The sequence below is a fragment of the Anoplopoma fimbria genome, chromosome 24 (genome assembly GCF_027596085.1).
Source record: "Anoplopoma fimbria isolate UVic2021 breed Golden Eagle Sablefish chromosome 24, Afim_UVic_2022, whole genome shotgun sequence".
Lineage (NCBI taxonomy): Eukaryota > Metazoa > Chordata > Actinopteri > Perciformes > Anoplopomatidae > Anoplopoma > Anoplopoma fimbria.
In genome coordinates, this window is record NC_072472.1 from 19,629,165 (window position 1) to 19,643,280 (window position 14,116).

The following is a 14,116-nucleotide window of genomic DNA, read 5'->3' on the forward strand; positions in this document are numbered from 1 at the left end:
GACCCTATCCTTTTCTTAGAGGTTGGAGAACAGACAAACAGTCGTAGTTTGACATTTGTCTTGTTCGCTTTATTTCAAAGACCCACATGAGAAGACCAATACCACTCTCCTATCTCTGTATCAAATGTAAAGCTCTAGCCAATAAGTGGTTAACTTAGCTTAGCATAAAGTATGGAAACGGGCGGAAACGGCTAGCCTGGCTCTGTCCAATGGTTACTAAATATGCCTACCAGCAAATCTAAAGCTCGCTAATTAACACATTATAGCTTGTTTGTTTTATTCGCACAAAACTGTAAGTGTAAAATGTTTTTTACAGTGGGTAATGTGACTACTATGAGACTGGAATCCACTTTTCTCTTCTAAATCTCTGCAGGAGATGAACACACTGTCCTCCTTCGTCCTTGGTGGACTGGTTGGACAGCTCTACAGAGACCCCACCCCCCACCCCCTCAGTGTCTCTCTGCCTTCTTGTTCTTTCCTTATCAAATTTCACATCCCTGAAAGAACCAAGTCTCTGACCACCTGATGCAACTCTGTCTTCTTTAATCCCCCAAAATCCCAGTGAGACCAGAATACTTTCTCCCTCTCTGCATCCCTTTTCCTCTTGTTGTCGTTGGCAGCCTTCTGGCCCATATTAAAGTAAATGGGCCTCAGCAACACGCTGTGTCCCAGCATGGAGAGCCCATTCTGGCTTTAAAGTGGCCAGTCGGGGGACGGGAGCGGTTCCTACAGCAGTAAGATGTGATGGATATCCATCTGCAGCTGACGTTGGCTCCGGGCTGCTTTTGTTTTGAACCCCAGGGAAGCTGGTGATCGGGGTTTGACAGTTATGAAGCTGTAACGTTTACTCAAATGCCACTTTGTTAAAGATCTCCCCTCGGCGGGTTTGTTTAGACGTGATGATTGTGCAGGAACTTTGATGCTTTCCACATGGCCCACTGGGGTCTGAGATTGAGCAAGTAGTTGCCCAGTGGTTCTGCACCTCATTATGCAGGACGGATGATGTGCTTTGGGGCCAGATTGAGGTTTGGTCTCTTCGAGGAATTGGAGATATGGTGGGGAAGGACAGTGGTCAGTACCAGGAAAAGATGGAATTACAATTATGGGCAGTGTGTTTTCTTGTTTTATTCTGAATTGTGGCTTTAATCCAAAGTGTGTAAACACAAAATGAGCATGCTTGAGCTTTGGAGAAATTGGACTGTCAGGGTCAGCTACGTTTTCTTCTTGCCAGTATTTTGAATGATATTGTGGTAGGATTTGCGATATAAGAGAGAATGATCATTTTAACATCTTTATTCTCAATTTCATTGAAAAACATATTTAGGTGATTATGGTGTGATTTTTGCTGAAATGACATCTCATCCTAGCACAACAATATTACATTTTAAATGTTATTTTGACACACATTTGGCCTCCTTCAATTTGAAAATGAATTTAAATTAATCGTGCAGCCCTAGTCAGCTATCACATAGTGACTGGAAAGCTTGTATGAATTCTGTGTCTTGGTCCAACACTTTACAAGAACAAACAGGTTATTGTGTTGGATGGTGATCTCCCCGTTCACCACACTTCTCCACTGCATCCTGACTACTGTGTCGCGTTTCACTCTAAACGTTTTCCCAGAAGCTTCTCACAGAATTTTGCAGTATAGTATGTCAGAGGGATTACTGACATCCTGGTTCTCCCGTTCTTTGCAGAACAGCCATGTTCCAAAGACAACATTTTGTATCAGCAGAAGTGGTTCACATCTAATGATCTTCAGAAAAAAAGGCAGGTGACCGCAGAAAAACAACAAATGGTTTGACCATCATGGTCACAAAAGCTTTTGAGTCACGTTTGCATTTTTATTGTTCGTTGAAATTCATTTTGAAAATTCCAATAATTTTTGAAAGATGAGCCTCAACCCTGCTGTCTGCCAACAGCTCCGAGTGTGCATGTGTGTCCGTGCACTCATTCCTAGGGTGCTCCTGGTCCTCGAGCCCCACAGTCTTTGTTGAAGTACCTATAGATCTGTGTTTGTGTCAAGGGGTAGAATGTCGAGCGGTCTTAGGATCAGCACAAAAGGCAGTGGTGCAGCAAAAAATACTTTTATTTACATTTTCAGATTGTATACAGAGAGCACGGCTTAGCTTCTGCCTTCTAGCTTCCTCTCCCCCTCGGGACTGACACGGCTCCCTTATATGGGCCGACCCGAGATTGGTGCATACCAATCCCTCAAATATCAGCAGGGGTGTTTACATATCAAATCAACAAAATATGCTCCAAAACTGGTCAAAACAAACGTATCTTAAATGAATTAAACTACAACACCTTAATTAATATTCGTGCGTCTATACCCGCCACTACTTACAAATTATATAATCCAATAAAGACAATTGATTTGGCGGAGACGCAACGGCGTCACTCGCACGCGCCCCGCACCATATAGCTGTCCCCAGTCGGGCGCGCGCTTCCTAGAAGCCGCAGGGATCGCACAGCTGACCACGGCGGTGAGCAGTTCTACTTTTTACCACTCCATACACAAACCCGCCCCACGATCGCATCATACACCAAACCCCAAACAATATGCAGACACTATGCAGAAACTTGATTACGGGTTAATCTTGCACGTCAGCTAAATGCCCGGTGCGGCCTCAATCGTGAGGACGCGCCAATAGCCGCGTCATCACAGTTTGTATGCCTCAGTAAGCCGTCATATCTGTCTTTCCATGCACTGCCTATCCCCTAAATCCCCAGAAAGTGCTCCTACTCCTACAAATATGTGAAAGAAAAGTGTTAATCATTTCTTATGAGGCTTTTTGTTGAAGATAAGAGTTTATTAAGCTGTTTGGTTCGTGTTTAGGTCGTGTTTCCTCCACACCATATGCAGATGAAACAGTAGCTGGCTCTTCATCAGTAGCTTGAGGTACTGCAGCTGTTATTCTCGGGTTCCTGCATTCATTTTTTTTTTGCATGTTGGAGTGTTGCAGAGGCATCTGCTCCGCTCCTGTAGAGATCTCACCGTGTTTACGGGTGAGTCAAGAGAGAAAGCCCCCAGCCATAAACACACACACACACACACACTGAATATGCCCGTTAGACAGAGAGGAAAAATGAGTGGACAACTGCTGGCTGAGGGAAATATCATTTTTAACAGTATCCTTCCCAGGCCTTTAGGAAGGGTTTAAAAGGAATGCGAGGTCCCCCAAATAGTGCTTTTCGCCTGTTATTTCCTAATTTAGACTGTGGTCCTTAACCCTAATGTAAGCATGACCTTATGTGCAGTGGGATATGAGGTCCAAATTATCTAAACATAACGGTAGAGTGGATCAAACGCAAATAAAGAGCAACATCCAGTAAGTGCATGACAGCTGAGAGGTGAGATTTAAAGGATGTTTGCTCAATGTTTTTTTCCTGCTAAAATCTAATTAATTGTGAATGACTACATTACATTACATTACATTACAGTCATTTAGCAGACGCTTTTATCCAAAGCGACTTACAATCAGTAGTATATTACACATCATTCACCCATTCACACGCTGATGACAGGCTACCATGCAAGGTGCCACCATCAGACTCTAACTAACATTCATGCAACATCCAGTCCACACCGATGGCAAGCCTTCGGGGGCAACTTGGGGTTAAGTGTCTTGCCCAAGGACACATCGACTGCCGAAGCCGGGTATCGAACCACCGACCCTCTGATTGGAGAACTACCTTGCTCTCCACTACACCACAGCCGCCCCACTACTTGTTATATACTCATCTTAACTAGTTAAAAAATACTTTACATATAAATACTATATGGATTTTTTGCCATTTTATCTTTTCTCATGAGGTGTCTGACTCACTAGTTTCAGGTCAGTGCTCAAACATGCTCAGCAAGACCTTTCCATATTCTGTCCACTCCACTTATCAGAGTGGTACCATGCCTCTCCATGTTTAATGTAAATGTAGTCAGTAGTGTAACGCTGAGATGACTTCAGACTGATCCATAAGGATGTTTAGCTCCATGTGCAGAATGTGCGCTCTGTACAATCCCATCCACCATCAGTGGATCAAGTTTTCATAACTTGGGCATGCAGCAGGCTTTGGGCTGTTGTGCAGTCTATGACTTCCCATAACATTATGCTGTTCGTATGGCAGGACCGTGAGCAGTGCCAGGCGTTTGATCCTGCTTTATGACTTCCTGTCCCAGGGTGAGGGAGGGAGGCTGCCCATTTCCTGTTCGGACTGTGCAGACGGCATGAACTCCGGGCTGGTGTACTAATCCCACAGGCCCTTATCTAATTTGTTTTTATTTTTATCAGTAAACTTCGGAAACCCCTCCCGCTCTCCAAGGTCCAAAACTGAGGCTTTATTAGGTTTTGTGGTATTAGTGTTTTTTTACAGTTTGTTATCGTCGCTGATAATGCAGTTCTTTTTTGTCGCTTCTTTACAAATGTGCAGCCGACAGTGTTTAACTTTCACTAATGTAACTAAACATCCCTCACTTGGCAGATATACATACGCTGTAATGAGTTACGATGATGTAAACATTTAGCGATAATGGGTACGAAGTGGATTCTGTTATTGTTTAACCCTTTCGTAGCCGTGATAACAAAGCTCTTTATATCGGCCTCTTCAATTCTGACCTGGTACCTCAGCATTGGCCCCCTTTCACCACCACAGATGAAGCCACTGATGATGTAATTGTTTTCAACTGGAGGAAATGTTTCTAAAGTCCCACAAGACTCCCTGCGAGAATGTTTTGAACTTGTCAGCTGTGTAAAAGATGAGGTCATCGCCTGCGCGGTTAGCTCGTCGTGTTTACGGCTTCGCCAAATCCAGTCCCGGTGCTGCAGAGCAGACTGACACCTCGGGTGACTTGTCCGGGATTAAAGCATCAAAACTTGATCTTCTGCCTTTTTCACACATAAATTAATTTTAAACCTCTATGGAGAGGAACAGTGATCAAAATGTTTCTTCTGATGTCCGCAATTAATGCACCCTTCATAAGTTTGCTTATGTTATTAAGCAAAACTTAAATATGGCGCAATTTGAAAATAGCCACCCTAAAATACTCACCGCTGAAATGTACCAGGTTCAGTAACCTTGCAGAAAACAAAGAACGCTTCAGCTCTGAATGTTTCTCAGATGACTAGTGCTCTCTGTGCATTTCTTCGCTTCAAGCTGCATGTTGCATAACCAGCTTGTCGTGCTGAATTCATCTGAGCAATGTTTTCTTTTTTTCAAACGTCCCTGAGAGAATCATAAAATGTGTTGATCCGGCGGGGGTGTTGTACCTGTTCCCTGTGCTGGTCCTGCTTTCAAAGAGCTGAGTGGGTGTTGACGAGGGAGGGCACCTCAGAGGTCTGTTTCACAGAGTCACAAACTGTCTGAATTATGTAATGAGTATTGTATAATAGCCGGGAGAGCGATGTGTACTGTATGCGTGTGCTACGGGAGCTGCGGAGGAGTTGTTTGGGTTGATTGCGTCTCTCCCTACTTGTATCTTTTCCTCTCCCTCCAGTACAACCAGCCAGCCTGAAGGAGGGCAGGTCAGCTCTGGTTAGATACAAGTCACCCTGCTCCAGCCTCACTAACACAACCATGGTCATCGATCGTTAGAGAAAAACACTCTAGTTTTCGTCCGTAAGGTGTCTTTCTTTATCTGTGAGCCGGAAGCAGAAAGATAGAGGATTACAGTAGAATAATGAAAAGAAGAGACTGAGAGACCGAGAGTAGTGAGATACATCAGAGAGAAAGTGTTTAGCCTCTAGCTTTCTCCTTAAGCCTGAGGCGGTTTACTGTGCTGCCCCGCTTACACTGTTAACACAGAGACTGGTCATCATAACAAGCCAATCATCAGGAGCTGAGGCAGGTAGACTCTCCATTGATTAACTGATTGATTTTCCACTTCCAAGTTGATGGCTTCTTCACCTGCTAATGAGGTCTGACCCTGTACTGATTTTTATTTTATTTTTTACTCATAAAATAAAGAGGAAGGTTGGGTGGATGCTGCTGTGAATTAGTTAACAGAACAGCTGACGCAGTGTTGATGGAAAAGAAAATGTCAGCTTTCTTTGATGATTTCATGTCCCTCATTAAGGCGTGTTCTCAATTCTCTGCCCACTGTTGACACAACACACCACCTCGGTCACATTCTAGGCTGATAATCATTTTAAGAAATGGTCGGCTATGCAATTAAAAAAATATATAATTTCGAAACTGCTCTGCTTGAAAGGAATAGTTTGATATTTTAGGGAATTTTCTTGCTTAGAGTTTAATGGATGCCACTTTCATTTCCTGTGCGCTGAATATAAAGCTACAGCAAGTTAGCTTAGCTTCACTTAGCTTAGCTTAGCATCAAAGGAGGGGTGGAAGTAGCTCAGTCAGTGGGGACTTTGCTTGGGAACTGGAGGTCTCTGATTCAAGTTTTATATTATATATATATATATATATATATATACTGACTGGACTGACCGTAAGCAGGGTCGATCCAGAGACAGGGTCCAAAGGTAACAAAACCCCCCTACTAGCCACTTCTGTAGTGGATTTTGTGGGACTATTTGAAGAATAGCATCATAACCATCATAAGCATGGATTTTGTTTAATCTCAGAACACTCAGATGGCAGTTTAAATTGGGTTCACTTGTGTGAAACACTGTCTCATGTGCCTCCTTCCCTGACATTTAGACAGTTTTCCTCAGGCCTTTTTTCTGTAACCTCCAGTTGCGTAACATTTTCTCATCTCACCTCATCTCATCCTTCTCCTCACTCTTGTAGTCTTCAAGGTGACTGCGTCCAGTCAGCCGTGGGTTTACACTTTTAAGAGTGAATTATTCAAGCAGGTCAGCAACAGCGTCGTCCTGTGAGGCCGCACTCTCTTCATCTCTGGAACTGGGTCACACTGCTCAGATGTAACACAGCCCAGTCAAGCAGAGGGCACAACACAGACACCACCACCTCAGCTTAATGGGATCACATGTAAAAAATGTGCTAAAGGGCAGGATGGTTGTATAAGGGAATCGCACCCAACTCCTTTCTGCATCACAAATCGTTGCTGAGACAAAGAGAAGAAGGTGTCACCCTGAGACTTATGTCTTACCTTTGCCCTATTTACACTACTAAATCTGAAAATTCCTGGCAGACGAATTAACAAATAGCCAGTGCTCTATACAAAAAAACCTGGACGCAGCAATGATGACTAAACCTGCTGTGGAAAGATTTCTTATCACAATCTCCACTCATCCTCGCAGCTAAGGAGAAATGTAGAAATGTAGATTTCTGGATGTTATGGTAACTTAAAAAAAAAAAAACACCAAAAGTTATAAAGCACCACCACTTTTTTTAAAGAAATGCAAATGTGCCTTGTGCAGCTTTATTTTGAGCCATGGGTGTTTATTTAAAGCAAACTCACATTTCAGCTGCCCTTAGATTGTATGCTATAATGTTTGCCAGGGATGGGTGGATCACTTTTAATTAAAGAAAGTTCACTCTGTTGTTCAGCCGTAATTACCTCCACTAAGGAGGATCCGGTGAACAAATACACATTGAGCCAAGGAGCGACACATTTTAATCTTGTTGGTACACATGAAGAGCATCTACAGCGTGGATCCACGCTGTGGCAACACCTCCGAGTAAACAATAATCAAATTGTAATGAGGGATTATGACAATAGAAATAAGAATAAATCAAGATTGGGCCGATAAACATGACAATTAACGATAACGACCAATTAGGAGGCAGAAAAAGGAGGGTGTCACAGTGTGAAGAACTGCATGTTTGCAGACTGTGACCTCATGTTTGAATGGAGGTTAGTGGTGCAGAACCTGCAGCATTACTGTTTCACCATTTGCTCTTGCATCACTCTGCTCCTCCACCTCTCTTTGTGCTTTGTTACCTCTTGTCAGGTTCTCTCTCTCTTCACCTGCGTATAAATTTACTGATCAGACCCCAAAATATACTTTAGAGAAGCTATAGTTATGAAAAGATTTTGTGGCTACACTTATCTAACTCCAAGTAAATTTGAAGGCTTTCAGTAGCTGTGGTCTATTCATATCTTTTCATACCCTGAATGCTTCGTTTTTCCACACACATTTTCTCATCACAACCACACCCAACAACGCACCACAGACTGCAGCTCCTTGCTAATGAAACCCACCCTTTGCCTTCCTCATCCTCGCTCTCCATCACCACTTTTGTTCCAAAGTGCTTAATAAGTGATGGAGCGGTTAATCTGAGGAGGATGCCCCCCGACGGCTCAGATGAAAGAGAAGCAGGAATAATCTGTAGAGCACCCTAAGGCTGTGATTTCCCACCCTGCCACCCCCCCCTCCTCTGCACTCCCATTTTAGCACACCAACTGTACCCTGAAGGACCCTCCCTCGAAAGCCCCCCCTCACACACACACACACACACCTCTTTTTTTTTTTTTTTTTTTTTTTTAAACCCTATTTTCTCTTCCACTTGCCTAAGCTCCAGTGAAGGCAGCAGGATAGATCAAAGAGGTGCAGTGGGTCATCCAGTAAACGTACTTATATAGACCATTCGATTTAAATCAGATTGAATTATCCGCTACCAACACAGCTCGTGGCTTTCAATGTCAGCCAGCCTGTCATGTCAGCCAATCACAGGCCTCAGAGGTAAAAACACAGCACTTTGTCATTTTTGTTGAGTAAGTCAAATAAGCCTGAAGCCACTTCCTCTTTGATTTCATCTTTTTTTCTTTGAGACAGCAATAACGTTGCAATATGAATGTGCACATACGATTTCAGAGATTTTGTGGCATGAGCTGGGGTTGCTGTTCAAAACCCACATGAACAGAAGGTTTTCTGTTAATCCTATTTATGCATTTAGGTTGTAAAGAAACGTACAACAATCCCCTGTGTGTTCAGTAAAAATACAAATCAGCCATTAACAGTAAAAGTATTTTAGTGGCGACCATAGCAGCCTTGATAAAAATGCTAAATGTGCCTCCTTAAATGCAGAAAAAACGATTCAAGTTGGAGCCTGGAGCTACCAAAACTTTTCAAATCCACACCGATACACTCTGAAATGCTCTGTGGAGCCAGCTCTGTATTAAAGAAATAGTTCCACATTTTAAGAAATACACTAATTCAGAGTGGGATAATATCTTTACCACTCTCATGTCAACCAAGAGCCAATTAGCTTAGCTTAGCATGAAGACTAGAGCAGGGGGAAACGGCTAGCCTGTTCTGTCCAAAGCTCATATAAAACTCATCATTTAACACGTTTAATCCGTCCACAAAATGTAAATGTGAAAAAGACAAGTTGCACCAAATGTAAAAAGTATTTATTTAGCAATCTACTGTACGAGCCATCCATCCATACAGATCAGCCAGGACAGGACAGAACATGAAAACACAGAAAGACCCCCGCTGGGAGCTGGAGCTGAGCCCGAGACCTTCTCGCTGTGAGGAGAGCCACTGCACAGCTTCCTATTGGAAAATCTGGAGTCGTAGTTCACAAGATCTCATTAATGTCAAATATTAACACTGGAATTTCTGGCTTAGTTGCTTCCGACAAAATAAAAATATCTTTGTGGACTGCTTAGTGTCACTCACAAGCTGTGCTTCATGCAAAAGGGAGAGAACAGGTCAACTACAAAACATTGACAGGCAGATGTTTTCAGCGGCTGTACAATGTTCCCAGGATGTCCACCGTACACATGACAACCACGCCAAAACACCAGAATGACTGCAGTGTCGGCACCATCCCATGTACATTAGCCCGGCTTGGTTTCAGAGCTGCTCCATATTCATGTTGGAGCTGTTACACCGAGCATGAATTCATCCCCGGCTCCTGATGGTCTCTGTGATTGGCAGGGCCGAGCCTAAGCCTGCAGGAGTCGAGGCCGGAGAATCGCAGAATCAACATAATCACGATGCCATGTCAGGGAGCGGCCGCAGTCCCACATGGAGTTTGGCGTTGAAAACCAGGACCACGTTCAACAATCCCCCCCCCTTGTCTGGTCGTATGGAGTGGCTTTAAGAGGGGCCGTGCCACCCAGCACATCTATAATTAAGAGCCGGGACTGGTCCTGATGTCAGAGCGTAGGCACTCAGGGCTCAACCATCTGCTATCTCAACGTTTTACTGTTGGTTTTTATCTCAAGTTAAAATCAACTACTACATTTTTTATGTAGTCTTTTATTCTCACCAATAACCCAGTAGGGATTAAATTCCTCAAAACATTTCATAATTGCCCTCTAAAAGACAAGGTGTGGTTGTCTTTGGGGCACAAATTTCCAGCAGTAAAAGCTGTTTTTTTTAAAATAGAGGAAAAATAAAGGAAGAATTGTGTTGTTGGTATGACTCACAGTGTCAAAGATCATAAAAGAAAGAGTATCACACCGAGCGAATCAAACATCAGACAAGCTAACGGTTTCATTGTCAGGTGATCTCTGAAGCCCCACTAAAACCACCAACATCTCGAGGATTACCACTTTCACTAATTACCCATTTTTTATTTTATTTTCTTTCATGTCGTCTCCAATTCCCTCAAGAACTCTTAACTCTCATCTCCCTGTTGGACTCCCTCCTCCTCTCCTACTTGCATCTTTCCTTTCCTTCTTTTTTTTTTATCATTCCCACATCTCCCGAGCTCCAGGCCCCACACAGTTCACCCTCTCATATGGTTAATTTATCTCTACAGCACATTTGTATCTGCCAAAGAGCCTTTTAGGAAAATAAGGGCCCATTGTTCATCTCCTCTTGCTTGGAGGAAAACGCATCCAACCAACCAAACCCTCCAACAAGATATGGACAAATATTATCCAGCCACATTGCTATCCGCTTGTTATTTTTGCAGTAAATTTGGGATTTGGGGAACTGTATGCAGCCTGTGCAGAACTGCTGGGTCTGTCTTAATGTGTGTGGAGTTACTGTGAGGCCACAGTATTCTGGGTTAACACGTCTGCACGTACAGTATGTGAGCATGTTTTTTATGCAGTAAATAGTGCATGAGCTAACACTAGACACAGCGGAGCACGGGGACGTATGAATGTACGCTTCTTGCGGCTGGAGGGAGAGCGTGCGAGTTCACCCCATGATTTTTCCTGATGTGATGTGTACTGAAGTGATGGACTCCTGTTGACCCAATAGTATAGATGCTGCTGCTGCTGCTACTCTAAAGAGTGACTGTGCTCTGCGTGTGACTGTAAATGGAGCATCCTGTGATATAAATATACAGAAATAAAAGGAATAGAAGAGTATGCATGAAGAAACAATGGAGCGTAAAGAGGGATTGATGTTGACCGTTTGTTTCATTCTTACTTGACAGTTAAAAGGAAAGCAAACAGCCAAAACAAACATGTGTGCGTGCGCAGAGCAACGTTCAAAGGGAAGATGTGTTGCATTATGTGAAATGTAGGATTCATACTAGGAAGTAAAAGGCCTCTGCTGCCTCAGTTTAGAAAATTCTTTATGTATTTTTGGTTCTAAATTGCTGGAGTTTCCTTCAACACAATGGAGCTTTCACATCTCTCAACTCTGGAGCTCCCAATGTTAGCCACCTGATGATTATGATTTTTTCTTTTTTTATTATTGCTTACGTTAGTCTCTTTGATGCATGCTGTGGTGGCAGAACAAAACGTCTTAAACGCATATTAAACCATACCAAATATACGGTGAAAATACACCCATCTATTTCTGTGTTCCCTTTCTCTCTCATCTTACCCAAAAATATATTTCGTCCCCCCATGGGTTTTCTTTTTTTCCCCTCCCATTTCCAAAACATGTTTTTTCCCAGACATTCTTTCCAGGTTGTGACGCATGGAGAGTGTACGTCTTATAGTTACAAACACTGGGAGATTAAAATACTCTGTGGCGAGGGTTGGCTGAGGTCTCTAACCCTCCTCCTCGACCTCCTCCCCCATTGGTCACAAAGTCAGACATACAGGCTCACCCCTTTCTATCTGTTCTCTAATTTTATCCCAACCCCAGAGCAGAGCACTAACCCACCACGCCATCATACTGTCTAGTGCTGTCTGAGGCCCCTTGTGATGACACCATTACTGTTTGGTTTGTTCAGAGCCTACAAAGACTCAAAAGTAGCCACTGAATATATTTTCTTACACCTTTTCTGCTGGGAATATAGGAGAAAATCGTTAAATGTTCATCTAGATTATCAATAACCAATAACCTGTCATGTTAGTATTGACAAAGGTTTCCTCGGTCATTGATTAAATCAATGGACACAGTGAACCGAAAAGGGAATGTTGCAGAAAACCAGTTTATTGCCGAGCACATGTTTTTTAATCTCGCTTGGCGTCCTCGTAAACACAGCTGTTTACCACCAGTTCAGCAGATTAAGGAGATAGTGTAACAGTCCTGGCTCCTCGCTTCTTATCTGAATCCCGCCGTGAGTCACTGTACACTCAGCATCAGTCTACCTACCAGCAGACACCCACTCTGAATCACAGCCTCCATTCAGCCCGCTTTGAAACGCAGCCTCGTGTCTGTAACCTTTCCCCGGCAGAACATTTCTCCCCCCTCTAATTCAAATGGGACGGGACACGGCAGATGGAGACTGAGTTTGACAGGCATACACAGCCGCCGCCCCATATCGATCCATTATACAGAGGAAATAAGACTTTTAAGAGCAGCCAGCCCCGACCGTCCTGTTGAATAAAGATGGTGATGCGCTCTGAGCTGGCATGTGTAAATCAGAGAACTGTAAGAGCGTGGTGGAGAGAAATCAGTAACAAGCACTCTGACAGAGAGGGGGATGAGGAGGGGGGGGGCAAAGAGGAGGAAAGAATGTGGGGGTCTTGTCATCTTCTGAGGGGAAATGACAGCGTAGAAGCTTTTAAAGCCTCCAAGACCTCTACTGTGTTAATATCTTCAACTGATTTAGACGTGTGACTAATATTTAGTCAGTTTAAAGTTTCACGCCTCCTTTACGTCTTTCTCCTCATCACATTCCTCGCTTTGCTCACTTGTGTGCTGACCAGCTCTAGGAAAGGTTGACAAGGGGGTCAGAGCACTGAACTAAACACAGTACAGCATTTAGGCCTCCCTCTCTCCCTCTTTTTCTCCCCTCTCCTCTGCTTTCATTTCTCATTGAATGTTTATTGCTCCCCCCCCTCTTTGGAGGTGTGTCCATCAACATCTGGAGGAGCAGGGGCCGCTCAGTGACAACAGAAGCTCATTCACTCCCCCGATATCTCTCTCTCTCGCTCTCTCTCTTGCTGTCTCTTGCTCTCTCTCTCTCTGCCTCGCTCTAGTGCTCCGTATCTGTGTTTGCCGTTGTGGAAGTCAGATTTGCACAGCGAGGAGATGTTGGCAGCTGACTGTGGAATGAGCTCACAGAGGAATTATTCTCAGGCTTATCAAGGAGACCATGGCAGCATCTTGTTCTCCTCTCTTTCATCACTCTTTCCTTGTTTGAAGTGAATATCTTTGAAGTGAGTATCAACTAAGGGAGCCTTTTTTTTTTTTTGACGGTGAATTCCCAAAGCGGTTCTCCAGCACCTGGTCCGGTTGATCAGTGAGAGGCTTCACAGGGATCCATCCTCTCCTCTCGTTGTTGTTGTTGTCAGCGGCGTTCTACCCCCTCCACCTGCGCTTCGGTGGACATTTAAAAGGCTTTTGGGATGACGGAGATCCTAGTGTCGGATGTAAACTTGAACTCGGTGTGCGAGCGTCTGGAGCAGCACTGCTGCGTGGACCAGAACCAGCACAATCTGTCCAGCCAGCCGCAGACCCCCGTGCTCAAGAGGCACACCAACACCGGGGCCAAGCTATGGGGCCGCGTCCGGAGCAAGCTGCTCAGACAAAAGGTCTCTCGCTGACATTTGCACACACACACACACACACACACACACACACACACACACACACACACACACACACACACACACACACACACACACACACGTCGCATACACACACAAGCAGTGTTTCCTCTGTTCTCATTTGTTCTCCTCTCTTTATCACTGTGCCACCTCCATCTGTTTACTCTGCCTCTCCTTTATGCTCAGTGTTTCCTTCTCCACGTGCGTGCGCTCTCTCAACGGGTGTCTTTCTTTCAGTGCAGAGTTGACTATTGTTCTTATCTGATGGCTCTATTGACTGCAGCAGAGGCTGTGATGTAGTGCTGGATTAAAGGGGGCTAAACGCCAGCCACA

At 44.1% G+C, this 14,116-nt stretch overlaps 1 protein-coding gene across 3 annotated transcripts in view; it reads left to right on the forward strand.

Moving 5' to 3' along the window:
• The window catches only part of abr (ABR activator of RhoGEF and GTPase), a 119,051-nt gene that overhangs the window by 91,122 nt on the left and 13,813 nt on the right, over positions 1 to 14,116 (forward strand). Inside the window, exon 1 of one of the 3 annotated variants that reach the window (XM_054625312.1) lies at positions 13,181 to 13,768. The exons of the other annotated variants lie outside the window; for them this stretch is intronic. Within the exon in view, the coding sequence (XP_054481287.1) occupies positions 13,583 to 13,768 (186 nt within the window). The 5' untranslated portion in view covers positions 13,181 to 13,582. Of the gene's footprint in view, positions 1 to 13,180; positions 13,769 to 14,116 lie in introns of those variants that run through there. 3 annotated transcript variants of the gene reach the window in all.